This window comes from Ipomoea nil, unplaced genomic scaffold (genome assembly GCF_001879475.1).
Source record: "Ipomoea nil cultivar Tokyo-kokei standard unplaced genomic scaffold, Asagao_1.1 scaffold2555, whole genome shotgun sequence".
Classification (NCBI taxonomy): domain Eukaryota; kingdom Viridiplantae; phylum Streptophyta; class Magnoliopsida; order Solanales; family Convolvulaceae; genus Ipomoea; species Ipomoea nil.
In genome coordinates, this window is record NW_017618983.1 from 501,682 (window position 1) to 519,254 (window position 17,573).

The following is a 17,573-nucleotide window of genomic DNA, read 5'->3' on the forward strand; positions in this document are numbered from 1 at the left end:
CCGTGGATCGGATTTGGAACATCATCCACCTAAAGAAGTTCTATCAGTAAAAAGGCACAAAAACATGTATGGGCCCAGGGGTCCTGAGGGACTTGAATAAAAGTGCAAGTTACAGTTAATCACTCCCCGGACTCGGTGAGAAAGAGTTAGGAAACAAGGGCCCAGACCCTTAGTCGTTTCCGTGAAAAAGCCAAGAGGAGTCGCCTCGACTGAGGGACTCGGCGAGTATTTAAAGAAACAACGGGGCACTGACCCTAAACGTTTCTGAGAAAGAAAAAGCCTAAGGAGTCGCTTCGACTGAGGGACTCGGCGAGAAAGAGTTAGGAAACAAGGGCCCAGACCCTTAGTCGTTTCCGTGAAAAAGCCAAGAGGAGTCGCCTCGACTGAGGGACTCGGCGAGTATTTAAAGAAACAACGGGGCACTGACCCTAAACGTTTCTGAGAAAGAAAAAGCCTAAGGAGTCGCCTCGACTGAGGGACTCGGCGAGAAAGAGTTAGGAAACAAGGGCCCAGACCCTTAGTCGTTTCCGTGAAAAAGCCAGGAGGAGTCGCCTCGACTGAGGGACTCGGCGAGTATTTAAAGAAACAACGGGGCACTGACCCTAAACGTTTCTGAGAAAGAAAAAGCCTAAGGAGTCGCCTCGACTGAGGGACTCGGCGAGAAAGAGTTAGGAAACAAGGGCCCAGACCCTTAGTCGTTTCCGTGAAAAAGCCAAAATGAGTCGCCTCGACTGAGGGACTCGGCGAGTATTTAAAGAAACAACGGGGCACTGACCCTAAACGTTTCTGAGAAAGAAAAAGCCTAAGGAGTCGCCTCGACTGAGGGACTCGGCGAGAAAGAGTTAGGAAACAAGGGCCCAGACCCTTAGTCGTTTCCGTGAAAAAGCCAAGAGGAGTCGCCTCGACTGAGGGACTCGGCGAGTATTTAAAGAAACAACGGGGCACTGACCCTAAACGTTTCTGAGAAAGAAAAAGCCTAAGGAGTCACCTCGACTGAGGGACTCGGCGAGAAAGAGTTAGGAAACAAGGGCCCAGACCCTTAGTCGTTTCCGTGAAAAAGCCAAGAGGAGTCGCCTCGACTGAGGGACTCGGCGAGAAAGAGTTAGGAAACAAGGGCCCAGACCCTTAGTCGTTTCCGTGGAAAAGCCATGAGGAGTCGCCTCGACTGAGGGACTCGGCGAGCAATTAAAGAAACAAGGTTAAAGGAAAGCGTCGAGCCCAAGATAATACGAAAAGGAAGAGAAAATGGGAATTTTATTAAAATTAAAAAGGCCCGAGAAGGAGGCCAGCCTTTACAAAAAGGGACTATCCTAAAAGAATAGCCCTAAGCTACTGGGGAGGGGGTGTCGACATCAATCCCTTCAACTTGAGCCCCTGCCGTTGGTCCAGCTAGGGGAACAGAAGAAGGGTCCTCAGCTTGAAGAGCGGCTCGGCGAGCTCAGGAGGTGTGGATGAAGGAAGAGTCGCCGAATCAGCGGCTGCCGGGTCAACAGTCGCCGACGGTCCTTCAGTCGCTGGAAGAGCATCTATCACGGGCTTGAGGCCCCAGCCCTCGGGAGTGAAAGAGGAGTCGCGGACCAGCAAGGCAGAGTGGATTTCTGTCTTCGCCTCGCGAAAGCCGAGGCGATAGTCGCGCTCGCCCAAGTCCAGGAGGAACTCGTCACCATCCGGCGTCGACAGCCACTCCTTAGCAATTTCCTTTTGGCGAGCCTCTATCGCCGCCTTCACATCCGCCTCAAAGGCGGTCGACTTCTTATACCCCTCAACAGAGGTCGCAGCGATTGTCGCCACCTTGTCCCGCTCCTCCTCCCATTGACGGGTGACCCTCAGCATCTCGGAATTGTGCACCTCCACCACCTTGAGGTGCTTCGCCTGCTCTTCCAGAAAGGCCTCCTCCGTCTGGCGTAACTTGAGGGCCATAGACCGCGTCTCGGTCCTGTAGTTCTGCAGCCGCTTGATCATCTCCATCTGGAAGGTGAGGTTCTGCGAAGCGGCCACGAGTCAGATAATAGAAGGAAAGAATGAATGAGAGGAATTAATTCAAGAACACTTACGCGGTACGACTGGCGCAGCGAGGCCTCGACGATGTACTCATCCCCCAGAGTATGAGTCGCCGCCACGTCCTTAGGCAAAAGGACGTTAGTACACCACTTGCGGACGGAGGAGGCGCCCATCCAGATTTGGGCATCCTCTTCTACCTCGTGGCACAGCCGGATCCTTTTTGGAGTCGGCCCACCAGTTTGACCGGCCGGACGCTTAGAGCTTGGACTCTCTGTATGAGGAGGAGGCGGCTGTCGAGTGGGCGACACAACTAGCGACGGAGTCAAATCCACCACATTACGAGGTGGTGGTGGAGTCGACCTTGGGGCAGGAGACGGTTGGGAAGAAGAAGCAGCAGTAGTGCCGGAAGTGCGCTGGGTCAGCCGACGCCTCATCTTTTCGGCTCTATCCGCCATCTCTAGAGTCGGTTCAGCCGCTTCGTCGGAGCTGGAGGAGTCGGAGTCGTACGGACCTGCGAAAGGGAGGAAAAGCCATGAAGTATTCCGAGTCGGAATGTGACAGGATAAGAAAAGGAGAGGAACGAGGGGTAACGAATACTACCTACGGTGGCCGCACCCTCCGGCAGCAAGCCACGCTTAGCCATGGCCCGGACTCGGGACCAGTACTTGACGGAGTACGGCCCAAAGCCCTTCAAGAACTCGCCGCCCAGGACCGCATCATCGAAAGGGACGGCACGCCGAGAGCAAGGCTTGAATAGAGCGGCCGGCCACAAGGTCGGAAAGGTGAAAGAAGAGAAAGCGGGGCGGACGAAGAAGTAGAGGAGCTTCTAGTCCTTAATGGAATCGGACAGCCCCTCGAAAAGCTGTCGCCCCGGACGAGCGGCAACTTGAACAAAGCCCGGCGAGTGCGAGCCGACCTTGTTCACGATGAAAAGATACCGGAACAGGTCTAGATCCGGCTCGCACAACCACCAGTGGCAGAGGTTGACGAAGCAGGTGAGGAGTCGGTGAGAATTGGGCACTAATTGGCCCGGAACTAAGTTATAATGGCGATAAAAAAGGGAAAGGAAAGGACACGGAGGAACTTGGAAGCCAAAGGCAACCGAGTGCAGGTGGATGCCGACGCAACCCTCGGAGGGGTCGTAAATTTGCCGGCCCTAAGGGGCAAGGACTACGGCTGAAGGCCCAAGAAGGTATTGGGCCATTTCCAGGTCCACCGCATTAATGACGGACGGTGGCCCGGAAGGACGGACGATGGAATCGAACTTGCCTCGCGGCCGTCCGATGCCGCCCGGCAGAGCCGCCACCGTCATTAAAGGAGCGGGGCTCAGTGGAGTAACCGCCCCCGAAGAAGAGGGGGTCGGAGGAAGAGAAGACGTCGATGGAACGTCCGCCGGAAGTTCCATACGACGAAGAGAAGACGTCGATGGAACGTCCGCCGGGAGTTCCATACGACGGGGAGGAGAAGAAGAAGACGAAGAAGGAGAAGAAGAAGAGGGAGAGGTCGCCTCCGGGTTATCAACCGAGTAACGACGGGAAGAAGAAGAATGTGAGGAAGAAGACATTACCTAAGTTAAGAGAGAGATCGGAGGAAGTACAGAGTGGCCGGAGAAGCTCAAAGTTGAAGTTGAAAGGAAAGACTGGAGAAGAGAATGGAAAGAGAGACGAAATGGCTATTTAAAGGGGGAGGAATTTCAAAGGACGGCCACGTGCCACCATCTCGTTGGAGGAAGTGGAGGTGACGGGATGTGAAGGGACGCCGCATTTAATGCCTCAAAAGGCGGGGCGACGGTTCAGGCCTAGGGTTAGCCTACAGACGGCGCGTCTGCCCTAGGCTAGGGTCGAACGTCAGTGACCCGGCCTGCTAAGCCGGAAGCCCGTAGTGGGCCATGGCCTCTGGGCCCACGAGATACGAGCTGGAAGCTTCTAGAACGATCCGGTAGAACCCGGCTCATCGAAGGATATCAGCCGAGTTCACGAAGAGACTCCGGTCGTCAGGTCGGCAATCAGACTCGGCGACTCCCTCGCCAGGAGGGTCTCGCCATAGCGAGGCTAGGAATCGGTCCCATAGACCGGAGGTCGGGTGACAAAAAAATAAGAGAATGTGGGGTCGGACAGAAAAACACACAGTTTATTTAATTAGTACGGAGATTACAAGGCCCAGAACTCGGCCGATGCAAATTACAAGAGAAGAGCGGGTCAAGGCTTGGCTTCTTTCTCTGCCGACGGGCGAGCAGTCGGAGGGCCTTCTAGGAGGTACTGAGAGCGGAAAGGCAGAGGACTCGGCTCAGGATCAGGCATTTCGTCCAGATACACGGCGGGCTTCCCGTCATCGATCATTTGCAGGGGCCTCTCCAAGGCGCTCGGCGACATGGCGACACCAAAGAGGGGAGGAGCCTCCCACTTCTCTTCCATCATTGGCTCTAGATCCTCCACCACAGGCTCCATCTCCACGTCGCTAGGCTCCCTACACATCAGGTCCAGCATGTCTGGAGGCACCACAATGGGGTCTTAAGCCGAGTCGCCCACCAAACGACCTCCGTTAGCCAACCTCTTCTGCCTCAACTGCTCCAGACGAGCATGCTCCTTGTTACGAATGGACCAGCGGCGATCACCATCCCTGTAACTCATAGCGCCATACCTTCGCAAAGTGGAGAGTGTTGCGATTTGCATCCACTGTGGGGGGGCCTTTATATAGCCCAGCGAAGGCAGATATCTAGGCGATAATCACGGAGGAGATTATAACTAACATAACTGAGCCGGATTAGACGGATGACGCGAATCTCTGTCAGAGATTAGTTCCATCAGATCCGCTCGCGAAGAGCGAGATTCGCACGCCAACGCAGAGAAGATTGGATTCGCCCAAGATACGGGGAATCTTGCAGGTGTCAGACTGAAAAGAGTCTGATGACGTGACCGACTCCTTGACCAGTCGTCAGGATGGATACGCAATAGAACATGACAAAACATAAGGCAAGGCGAAAATAGTGTTTCTTATTATTATTATAAAAAATGAGGATACAAATGGCAAGGAGCTTATTACAACAAGGAATATGAAAATGCTCCTAAAAGAGATTCCTCCGAGCCATGGCCGACTCTGGTACATACGATCACTCGCCAGGCGAGGAGGAGTCGCCCCCAAAGAATCCACCCGATGGTCCAGGTGGGGATGGACAGAACGAGTCCCAGAAAGCTGGCATGAGTGGTGGCGCAATTGGCTCCTCATCATCCGGATACACCTCCAGGTAGCGGGCGTAATCCTCATCATTCATCAGGCCCGTAACCGGCCCGTCCAGGTCGTCCAAGGGAATTGAGAAGGTCATTCTGAAAGTGAGTTGCTCTGGAACCGCTACCTCAACAAAGGACCCGTCCGGAGAAGTCACTCGGGCAGTTGTGGGAGTAGGCGGATGGCGTGAAGGCGGAGCGACCTCGCGTCGAGAAGGAGTCGGCGGCTGAGAAGCTGAAGACGTAGCGCCGGCAGGAGACCTCTGAGAGGCCGGGCGAGGAGTCTTCTTTTTGTGTTCCCTTTCAGGCCGAGTCCGCTTGGAAGGCAGCGGACGCCAAGGAGACCCGAAGTCAATCCGTTTTCCTTTCAGAGGAGAACGACCCATGATGGACTTGTGAAGGTAAGAGAGAAGGGAGGATGCCATTTATAGGTGCCAAGTTTAGACAGAAGAATCCAAACGGCCCCGCAAGATCCGGAGAGAACGGCTGAGGATCCGGACGTTACGAAAAGCTATTCAAGGCGTGGATACGGTGATTGAAGGAGATGGACAGTTGCCACTTTTTCAAACCCAGGCTAGCGTACCGGGTATTAAAAAGTGAGGGACTAGTTGATGGGGTAAGTACCCCGGCCCAAGAGATAGGGGCCCAAAGGAAATGGTTCAAGACAGGAGAGGTGGGCCAGCGTCTGGGGAGCCCGAAGAGCAATTGGGCCGAGTCCTGGAGTCGGCCCGGGCCCAGGCACGGGGCCCGGATCAGAACTGCTAAAGAGGAGCCCAGTGGGAGCTCAGGCTGAGACGAGGAGTCGACCAAGGCCCAAGCCCAGGAGGAGACTCGGTTCAAGGAGCCGTTGAGAGCATTGAAGAGGCTTGTTTAAAAGGGAGCCGTTAGGGCATTGAAAGCAGGACCCGGTCAGGCTGTTACAAACCTGGAAGAGCCGTTGGTCGACCAAGTAATGGCGTCCAACGGCTCCATATCTTAATTAGTCTTGAAGTCGGCCATTAAGGGCCTTCAAGTCGGTAGAGGAGGAGCCGCTATATAAAGGCTCCTCCATTCTTGTAAAAGGGGAGACGATTGAACACCCGGAGAGGGGAGAATATCAGAGAGATTCCGAGTACTAGCACTATTTCCGAGATAGGCATACATTTTTTATTTGAAAGGTGTATCCTCCAGCCAAAGGTTGTGTTGGACCTCCTTGGGCCTGAAAACCCAAAAACCATCAATTATTATTATTATTATTATTATTATTATTATTATTATTATTATTATTATTATTATTATTATTATTATTATTATTATTATTATTATTAACTTGTAAGCATGTAAGCAATATCATGTTTGTATATATTGTGCTTTAATTAGTACATATACTTAATTTCTGTTTTTTTTTTTATTTGTTGGTATACATGCATGTAGTCATTCACACCTTAATACTCCACTTAACATTTTATAATTTTTTACCCTTTATTTATGATTATAATTAATTAATATTCTCTTTAAAAAATAGATGAAGAAATCTAGTTTACATTCAAAAAGAAACAAAATTATCTGTACTATTACAAACAATCTACAGCATTAATAATAATAATAATAATAATAATAATAATAATAATAATAATAATAATAATAATAATATTATTATTATTATTATTATTATTATTATTATTATTATTATTAAAAATTAAAAATTTAGAACCAAACAAGGCAAAAAAGGTATAGTCATATATAATACTAGGTGACCAAGTGAACCTAAATCTCGAGGTTGCATGCGAATTTTCTACAGAAACGGTAAAATTATAAATATCTTATTTGATTATAATTATCAAATAATAATTTGTACTACTATATGGTAGTTTTATTATTGATATAAATAATTTTTTTATTAGGCATTCATGTCTCGCGAAGATTTAATTGAATGGGTTCAAAGTAGAGGTTGGGATCTCGGATATGTTATTGTGATTAAAAGGTCGCGTAATAAAAGTCCTACAGTTATATTTCAGTGTGACCGTGGTGGTACTTATGTGCCAAAAAAATCTCATCCAAAAACACGGGTACAAGAAAAATTGATTGTCCATTCCAATTGGAGGGGAAATACATACGTGTTGATGGTTGCTGGAGGGTAAGGGTAATATGTGGAGTACATAATCATGATCCTGCACTGCACCTTGAAGGTCACCCTTATGCAAGGCCAGGAAATGAAATCATGGGCGTCACCGTGAGCCAACCGTGCAAATAAATATTCGTGGGCATCCCACTTCAAAAAACAAATCTCTCATAAGAACTCTATCTCTCAGAAAAACTCAAGCCAAGCCGAATAATATTCAGTTTCAAGAACCAGCTCGGAATAGTTGTTCAGTTGCATCAACTTCAGGTGATAGACATTTTTACCATCCATATATTCTTCAACTTCCGGTTATATTCCATCCTTTCATCATGCAAGTGCAAGATGTGAGATCTGACGGAAACTGTGGATTTCGAGCAGTAGCTCTCTGTCTCGATTTTAAGGAGGACGAATGGTTCAAAATTTGATCCAACATAATCGAAGAACTAGAGTCTCACAAGATGGAATATACCGATATGTTTGGAACTCAAGGATGGTATAATGTCTATAACATGTTGAATTTTTTTGCACAAGATCGGTGTGCACCAGTTGAGCACTGGATGACTATGCCGGAGATTGGTGTACTAATTGCTTCCCGGTACAATGGGATACTACATGTTTTGAGTATGGCAGGCAGTACAACATATTTACCACTCCGATCTAGCCCACCACCTTGGTACAAGCATGTAGCTAGCAATAGCCATTGGTTATGTACTTATGTTAATAATAATCATTATGTTAAGGTAACATTGACAGGAGGATATCCAATGCCTACTATTGCTCCACAATGGGCTTATTTTAGATATGATTGTGCAAATACATGGATGACTCCATATATGAATCAGATTGAAAGTTACAATGAGCATGTACGCTCTAATTGTACTCGGGAAAATGTTATATTAGATTGAAATTGAATGTATTTGTTTTTTTGTTATTTTTTTTTGTTTTTTTTTTATTGTTATGTTAATGTATTTTTACAATTTTTAGCGATTCAAATTTAATTTATTATATCTTTATAAAAAGATAAAATAATGTATACAACAAATTTAAGTTATAAAGAATATTAAAATAATAAAATTAATTATTATTTTTTTTTATTTAAAAATTAAACCATAAACAAAAACAAGTATTGAAAATAGAAAGTTAAAAAAAATGTATTGAACAAACAAAGATGTATTGAAAATAGAACTTAAAAAAATGTATTAAAAATAACAATTAAAAAAAACAATTACACAAATAATTAGTCAAAAAAAAAAAAAAAAAAAAAAAAAAAAAAAAAAAAAAAAGAAGAAGAAGAAGAAATCATCGCCTTCTCCGGTGAGAAGGAGACCACTGGTCTACCTGGGTCGCCTTCTCCGGTGAAAAGGAGACCCCTGGTCTACCTAGGTCACCTTTTCCGGTGAGAAGGAGACCCCTGAGCTACCTTCTCACCAGAAAAGGCAGCCCAGTTGCCTTCTCCGGTGAGAAGGCAGTCCCTCGCCTTCTAACCGGAGAAGGTGACTAATTGTTTTTTTTTTTTTTTAGTTAATATGTTGATCGTTAAAAAAAAAAAAAAAAGAATAATATATATTACTCTTTGACCACATTAATTGAGGGTGGTGTAAATAGCACTTTGTTATTTGCACCACCTATAAAGTTATTTGACCGGGTGTTGCTATTTGCACCACCATTTAACCAAAATGGGGTATAAAGTACATTGAAAGTATAAAAAGTTAAAAATTTATAATAAATACATAGGTGGTGCAAATAGCCTAATGGGTGGTCAAAATGCTATTTGCACCACCTTAATTAAATCACATTTATTATGTTTAAATAATAATTAATTAATTCAAAATTTAATTCATTAAAATTTAAAAAAAAATCCATCCTTCTCCGGTGCCTTCTCACCGGAGAAGGTAACTGGGCTGCCTTCTCCGGTGAGAAGGCAAGGCACCCCAGTGGGTTGCCTTCTCCGGTGAGAAGGCAGCCCAATGGGTTACCTTCTCCAGAGGATTAGAGATAATTGTTGATCATTAAACTGAACAATAGGAATACAGAGTTTATCTAATAACAACTCTCTAACTGATCCTGACTAGTAGACTAAGTATTCTAAACACCACATATATTACAACCATATAACAAAGGTATAATAACAATAATAATACTAATACTAACACACCCCCTCAAGCACAAGGTTGGGCAGTAGCAACATTGAGCTTGTCACGCAGAGCAGTAAACCTCGGTGCAGATAACGGCTTGGTGAAGATATCGGCAAACTGATCGGCAGTAAAAACATAATTAACAACAAACTCTTCTGAAGCAACCTTGCCACGGACAAAATGGTAGTCAATTTCCACGTGCTTAGTCCGAGCATGAAACACTGGATTAGCACACAGATAGGTAGCCCCTAGATTATCACACCATAGCGTTGCCGGACCTCCAGAGTATAACCCAAGCTCCCGAAGCAAGGAAACCACCCACGTGACTTCGGCGAATACATCAGCCAAAGCCTTGTACTCTGCTTCAGTGGAAGATCGAGCCACGGTCCGCTGCTTCTTCGACAGCCACGAGATCAGATTAGAACCCAGATAAACAGCAAACCCGCTTGTACTTTTCCTGTCTATGGGACAGCCAGCCCAGTCAGAGTCTGAGAAAGCATGAATGCCAGATGAGGAGGACGGAGTGAGCCGCAAACCATAATCTAATGTCCCTTTAATGTAGCGAAGTACTCGTTTCACTAAACCCCAATGTTCTGTTGTGGGTGTATGCATAAATTGACATAGGCGGTTTACTGCATAGGCTAGATCAAGCCTCGTGATAGTTAAGTACTGTAAGGCGCCGACAATGCGTCGATACTGTGTCGGATTATCAAACAGGTCATCAGACGGTGTTGCTGACTTTGTCACAGCCGCATGCGTGGATAGTGGCTTGAGTGCAACCATTCCGGACCGTCCTAGGAGGTCTGACATATATCGACGTTGCGAGAGTATCACACAATCTCCTGCTGATACCATCTCGATGCCTAGAAAGAAACCCGGTGTGCCGAGATCTCGAATCTTGAAGGCTGTAGCAAGCCGATGCAATAGAGTGTCTACTAGTTTGGAATCATTGCCCATCATTATTATATCTTCTACATAGACCAGAAAAAACACCCGGGATGTCCCTGTAGAACAATAAAAAAGTGAAACATCGATCTTGGACGGTGTGAAGCCCGCAGACAATAAGAAATCATGCAACCGCTTAAACCAGACCCGAGGTGCCTGTTTTAAACCATATAAGGACCTCTGGAGGTGTCACACATGTCCTGGCATAGTCGGATCTTCATACCCCGGAGGTTGTTTCATATATATAGTCGCTTCTAAATGCCTATTCAGGAACGCATTATGAACATCTAGCTGGCGTAGAGTCCACCGGTTAGACACAGCTAACGAAAACAACATGCGGACTGTAGTCGGCTTGACTACAGGACTGTAAGTGTCGAAGAAATCCTCACCCACCACTTGGTTGAACCCTTTGGCCACGAGACGAGCTTTATAATGCTCAATGGACCCGGTGGTTGAGCGCTTAGTGCGAAACACCCATTTGCACCCGATGATATTCATGTGAGGTTGTGACGGTACCAAACGCCAAGTGTTATTGTGCAAAAGGGCATTAAACTCCTGGTCCATAGCTTCACGCCAATGAGCATGTCCCACCGCTTGAGAATAGCAGGTCGGGTCAGCAACAGCGTTTAACGCATGGAAGGGCTCATCCGCGCCCTTTGTCATGTGACGTAGGCGCATGACATGGTCCCGGCTCTGAGGTTGAGTGCGGGCCTTCCGTGTCCTAGCTGGTGCGGTGTAGTGATAGCCAACTGTGGGGGCTCACGTGCAAGGGGTACTGGCTCACTGTTATGGTGATCAGAAATAGCGGGTGTAGCTACTACAGTTGTAGCAGGTGGGTGGGCCACGGGAACAACAGCCCACGGTAACGACGGTGACGAAGGCACCTGTTGAGAATAGCCTGTAGCAAAGGGAAAAACAGATTCGTCAAAGCGAACATGACGGCAGATGTAGGTGTAACACCCTGAAATTTTTCAACTTTTAAGACTTATATAATAAAGGTAAATTCTCATTAATTCCCAAAAGTATAATATAAGAGTATGGGCTGCTTTGCCACACCTGAGCTAGAGAACTCAGGTGCACAGGCTAACTATCTAAAATCCTTAATAATGTCAATACATAAGCATGGCACGCAGGCCGAAAGGGAACTATCTACTCTACGCTTCCAACCTCTAGCGCGTTCCAGTGTCTACTCAATCGTGCCTGAAAGCCAAATATATCTGTTCAGTGAGAGATGCTGGTAACCCACTCAAACGCGTTGAAATACATTATATATATATAGATATACGAAAACCATTTTGAAGCAGGAAGATATATACTTAAGAGACACTAATTTTAAAAGCCGGGAATAGACTCAGCAAATAGGGACAAGCACATCAAACATTAATAAACAGTTAAGTAGAGATATCTTCATAAGGAGTACGCATTTAAGGTCACAAATCACTTTCCAATTCCAAAACACATCATCATCCAATCACCATTCATATCACATAATCATTGATGGCACCACGGGACCAATCGCATGCCCCGAACATGAGGATTAATGCTTATAGCATTAACACGGCCCCGCAGCACCCTACCTCAGTACCGCGGTATGAGGAGAGTTGATCGCAACCAACCCTTTGAGAACCGCTGACGAACTCAACGTCGGGCCACGATCTAACACACCGCTGACGCACACAGTCGGTGGACCGCGATCCCCTTTACAAGGGGGGACTTACGACCCTACACACCGTCGATGCGCACAGTCGGTGGACCATAGCGGATCACAGCCAACCGTAGCCCTACACACCGCCTAATTACTCAGGTCGGTGGATTACAGCATTCCTCGGCTTATTGGCCCTACACACTGTCCTGGCGCGTTCAGGTCCGGTGGGTCATAGCACCGAGGCCCATATTTGGACTTGTAGTCCAAGAAGTGTATCAATTTGGCCTTAGCCACTTCTGAGCCTTAGCTCAGGAACAATCCATTGGCTTTCAGCCACTTCCGAACCTTCAGTCCGGGAACAATCCATTCGGTCTTCAACCGACTTCCGAACCTTAGTCTGGGAACCACCCAATTGGCCTATAGCCAAAATGGGGGATCATGCAACACATAACATGTAGGAGCACGTAATAGCACATTGGGAGGGGAAAGACATATAAATAAACTTACGTGTGACCATTCACATACTAAGAATAACTCCTAAGGGCTCATACAACTTCCACCTAGGTGCACAGGTTACCAATTCCACTAGCATTCAATTCCTAAGACTCTTTTATCCTACGAACTGTACCCGAAACATCAAACTAGACTCAGGCACGACAAATGGGGTCCGTTGGGACACCACGGGGGATGGGGAACATCACAAGGGGAAGCCGGGGACCCGGGGTGGGGTATGGACCAGCGGGTAGCCGGTAGGTGGGGGTTACCCGCCGGCTGCCCGCCGGAGGGCACTATTCCAGGCAGCGGGTAGCCGACGGGCTGCCCGCTGCCGGGCAGTGCCCTTTGGGCAGCGGGTAGATGGTGGGTTCCCCCACCCCCGCTGCCCTTTGCCGCTTTTAAACGCAAATCATGAAACCATGTAAGCAATTAACGGATCAAAAGCAAGAATCATGTAGGACTTATCCTATTACGACTTCTAAATGTGAACAACACCCGAACATGCGAATTCCCGCCCAAATATAAATCAAGAACATCACAATACAAATTCCCAATCCAATCTAGGGCTCTAATCCCACCCAAATCATCAACAACATATTTTATCTTTAACATCAAGAAAATATCAAGATCCATCAAGAATCATCATATCATAATCAAGAACTTCCTTTTAACATCAAGATTATCAAGATTATCAAGAAAGCATATAAATCATCTCATCAATCATCAAGAACATAACATTATTATCATAAAAGAATTCAATCAAGACACAAGAATTTAGAGGGAGGCCATGGAAGGGAATTATAGCAAAGAAATAGGTTTTGTGTAGACATGGGTTACCTCTTAGCCTTAATTAATTTCCTTGGCTATGAAGGGTCTTTCTTTAAGATTTCTTCTTTCTTGATTTCTCCTAAGGGGATTCTTGGAACTTCTTGTGTGGTGAAAGATTATTTGTGATGTGTGATCTAGGTGCCTCCTATGACCCTTATTTATATATATTTTCCCAAGAGTCCTAATTGGGGTCTAAATACTATGGGCTTGCTAATTCTATTCCTTATAGGACTAAGGGGGTTGGTTATAGGGATGTGGGCCTATGGACTATGGTGGACCTTTCTTAGTTCATTAATGGGTTTTTAATTCTCTTTTTAGGGTAAGTGATTAAATAATTGGGAGTCGTAACACGGGGTGTTACACACTCCCCCCTTTAACGGGAAGCTTCGTCCCCGAAGCTTCGGTTTCGTTGTGTTGACTCCTTTTCTCATCTCATGCTTTCGTCCTGGTTACCTTGTGTGAAGAGCTCGGGGTAGCGATCCTTTATCTTGTACTTGAGTTCCCATGTGGCCTCTTCGGCTCCGTGGTTGGTCCAGAGGACTTTCACCATTTCTATGGTTCGTCGACGAGTGATCCTGGCCTTGCGTCCAGGATTCTTACTGGCCTTTCTTCGTAAGTTAGGGTGTCGTCCAGGTCCACGGCCTCGGGTTGTAGTACGTGGCTCGGATCATGTATGTATTTCTTTAGTTGTGATATGTGGAATACGTTGTGTACTCGTTCCAGCTCAATGGGTAAGGCGAGGCGTTAAGCCAGGTTCCCGACTCTTTCCATGATTTCGTAGGGGCCGATGAATCGGGGGCTGAGCTTCCCCTTTCTTCCGAACCTCATCACCCCTCGTGTGGGTGAGATCCTCAGCCAGACTTTCTCTCCTGTGGAGAATTCGGCTTGTCTTCTTCCTAGGTCGGCGTAAGATTTCTGACGGTCTTGAGCGGCCTTCATTTTCTCTTGTATGTACTTGACCTTGGTTATGGTGTCTTGTAGGTATTGAGGCCCAAGTGTCACTGGACTGACCATGTGTTCCCAACATATAGGGGTTCTGCATCTTTGTCCGTATAGTGCTTCGTAGGTTGCCATGTGGATGCTTGCGTGATAGCTGTTGTTGTACGAAAAATCGATGAGGTCTAAGTGTTCTTCCCAGGTTCCTTGGAAGTCTAACATGCAGGCTCTTAGCATGTCTTCGAGAGTCTGGATGGTTCTCTCGGTTTGTCCGTCGGTGGTGGGGTGGAAGGTCGTGCTTAGGTTCAGTCGCGTTCCTAAGGCCTTTTGGAGAGATTTCCAGAATTGTGAGAGGAATCTGGAATCTCTATCGGACACGATGTTTCGGGGTACTCCGTGGTATTTCACTACTCGGTTTATGTATGCCTTGGCTAGCTGCGTCATTGTCCACGTTTCCTTCATGGCAATGAATCGTGCCGTTTTGGTTAGCCGGTCCACTATTACCCAAATTTTATCTTTGCCTGTTGGTGTCGTGGGTAATCCTCCAACGATATCCATGGATATGGAGTCCCACTTTCCTTGTGGTATCTCGAGGGGTTGCACGAGTCCTCCAGGCTTGCATCGTTCAGCCTTCACCCTTTGGCAGTTTAGGCATTTGCATACGAAGTCTGCGGTTTCCTTTTTCATGTTGGTCCACCAAAACATCTTTTTCACGTCTTGGTACAATTTGTCGCCCCCGGGGTGTACCGAGTATGGCGAATTGTTCCCTTCTTCCAAGATTTGTCGTTTTAGGTAGGGGTGCGTCGTGGGTATGCACCACCTCCCTTGGTAGCGGAGGCTATCGTCCTCCCATATTTTGAAAGGTCCGTCTCCTCCTGGAATTAGGTTGAGTCGTATTTTCTCCAGGTCCGGGTCTTGTCGCTGCCCAAGCTTGATTTCCTCGGGTAGGGTGGGTATGATTCTGGTGTTGAACAGGTGGATCTCAGAATCCGCCTGTCCTCGTTTTACCACCTCCAAGTTCAACTTTTGGAAGTCCTTACATATCTCGTCAGACAGGATCCAAGTGGTGTTGAGGGAGTGGTTGGTTTTCCGGCTTAGGGCGTCTGCCACCACATTGGCCTTCCCTTCGTGGTATTGGATGTCCAGGTCGTAATCCTTAATGAGTTCCAACCACCTTCGTTGTCGCATGTTGAAGTCCTTTTGGGTGAAAATGTATTTCAGACTTTTATGATCCGTATAAATCTTGCATTGTACTCCGTAAAGATAGTGTCTCCAGATTTTTAGGGCGAACACAATGGCTGCTAGTTCGAGGTCGTGGGTGGGGTAGTTTTCTTAGTGGGTTTTGAGTTGTCTGGATGCATATGCTATCACTTTTCCCTTTTTGCATTAGTACTCATCCCAGTCCTTTCTTGGAGGCATCGCTGAAAACCTCGAATCCTTATACCCCGGAGGGAAGGGCTAGGACGGGTGCGGTGGTTAGTCTTTCTTTCAGTCTTTAAAAGGCGGTGATGCAGTTGTTGTCCCAATGAAAGGGGGCTTCCTTTTTCGTGAGTCTGGTGAGGGGTTGGGCTATCTTGGAAAAATCGGGTATGAACCTTCGATAATAGCCTGCTAACCCTAGGAAGCTCCTAACTTCTGAGAGTGACTTTGGCGTGGGCCACTCCTTGACGGCGTGGATTTTGGTTGGGTCCACTTTGATTCCTTCTTTGGTGATTATGTGACCCAGGAATGTTACGTTGTCTTTCCAAAACCCGCATTTGGAGAATTTGGCGTACAGTTGGTGTTCCTTCAGAGTTTGCAAGGTTGTGCGGAGGTGCTTTTCGTGTTCTTCTTTATTTTAGGAGTAGACTAGGATGTCGTCGATGAACACGATGACGAAGTCATCGAGGTAAGGCTGGAATACTCGATTCATGAGGTCCATGAATATTGCGGGTGCATTGGTGAGCCCGAAGGGCATCACTGTGAACTCGTAATGGCCGTAGCGAGTACGAAATACTGTCTTTTGGATGTCTGGATCAGCTACCTTTATCTGATGGTACCCGGACCTCAGATCGATTTTTTAGAACACCCCTGCTCCCTTGAGTTGGTCGAACAAATCGTCGATTCGAGGAAGGGGGTACTTATTCTTTATTGTGACTTGATTTAACTCCTTGTAGTCGATGCATAGTCGCATGCTTCCGTCCTTTTTCTTGACGAATAGCACCGGTGCTCCCCCCCCCCCCCCCCCCGGGTAGGTGCTGGGGCGTATGTATCCCTTATCCTGTAATTCCTGGAGTTGTGCTTTTAGTTCCTTCATTTCCTTAGCTGCCAGCCTGTAAGGCGGCTTCGAAATGGGCGCGGCGCCCGGCATCAGTTCTATCGTGAATTCGACTTCTCTGGCTGGGGGCGCCCCGGGGATTTCGTCCGGGAAGACTTCGGTGAATTCCTTTACCACCGGAATGGTTTGAGGCTCGGCTACTTTGGTATTGAGGTCTTCGACCGAGCATAGGAAAGCCTCGTGTCCATGCGTGAGGTATTTCTTCATTTTCATCATGTTCACTACTTTGATGTCTGGGTTCTTGTGGGTCCCGTGGTAGGATACCCGCTTGCCGTGGGGCCCTCGTAAGACCACTTTTTGTTTGCCGCATAGGATTTATGCTTGGAATTTCTTTAACCAATCCATTCCCAAGATTACTTGTATTCCCTCGAGTCTGAAACTCTGAATTGTATTAGGTTGCTAGGGAATTCCACTGCTTCGATGGTGATCATTACGTCTTTGTACATGCAGTCACATCTTATAATCTCGTCGAATGCTACCTGGACTTGCAGTTGTACTTTCGTACTGGCGTTGAGGCCGAGTTGCGTGGCGAATTCGGCTGCTATAAATGAGTTGGTGGCTCCTGAGTCGAATAGTGTGGTGGCTGGGGTGGCGTGTATGAGGAAGGTTCCGGAGACTACGTTGCTATCTCCGATTCTAGCTTTGCTTATGGTAATGATTCTTTCGTGTGTGATTTTCACCCCCCTTGAAGGGATTGGTGTCATGGCTTTGTGGGAGGGGAGATCCTGGCGATTTTCGATTTTCGAAGGAGGTGTGCATGACTTCCCTCGATCCCCCTTTTGTGCCCTAGGTGTGTTTCCTGTGGCTTGCTTGGTATTTGTTGTAACTGGGAAGCCTTGGTATAGGCTTCTATGAGGGTGCTTGGTTCTTGCGTGGCCAGGGCTCTCTGGCTTTCGGGGTTGAGTCCTGTTACGAATTTCTTGATTCTGATTGATTCTGTAGGTAC

The 17,573-nt window shown here is 47.2% G+C and overlaps 2 protein-coding genes across 2 annotated transcripts; both read right to left on the minus strand.

Moving 5' to 3' along the window:
* Positions 1-9,485: 9,485 nt before the first annotated feature.
* On the minus strand, positions 9,486-10,418 carry LOC109153871 (uncharacterized mitochondrial protein AtMg00810-like). The gene has a single exon (XM_019301759.1). The coding sequence runs from the start codon at positions 10,416-10,418 to the stop codon at positions 9,486-9,488; it is 933 nt and encodes a 310-aa protein (XP_019157304.1).
* Positions 10,419-10,595: 177 nt separating this feature from the next.
* LOC109153872 (uncharacterized mitochondrial protein AtMg00820-like) lies at positions 10,596-11,069 on the minus strand. The gene has a single exon (XM_019301760.1). It carries the CDS (start codon positions 11,067-11,069, stop codon positions 10,596-10,598), a length of 474 nt encoding a protein of 157 aa, XP_019157305.1.
* Positions 11,070-17,573: the final 6,504 nt, after the last annotated feature.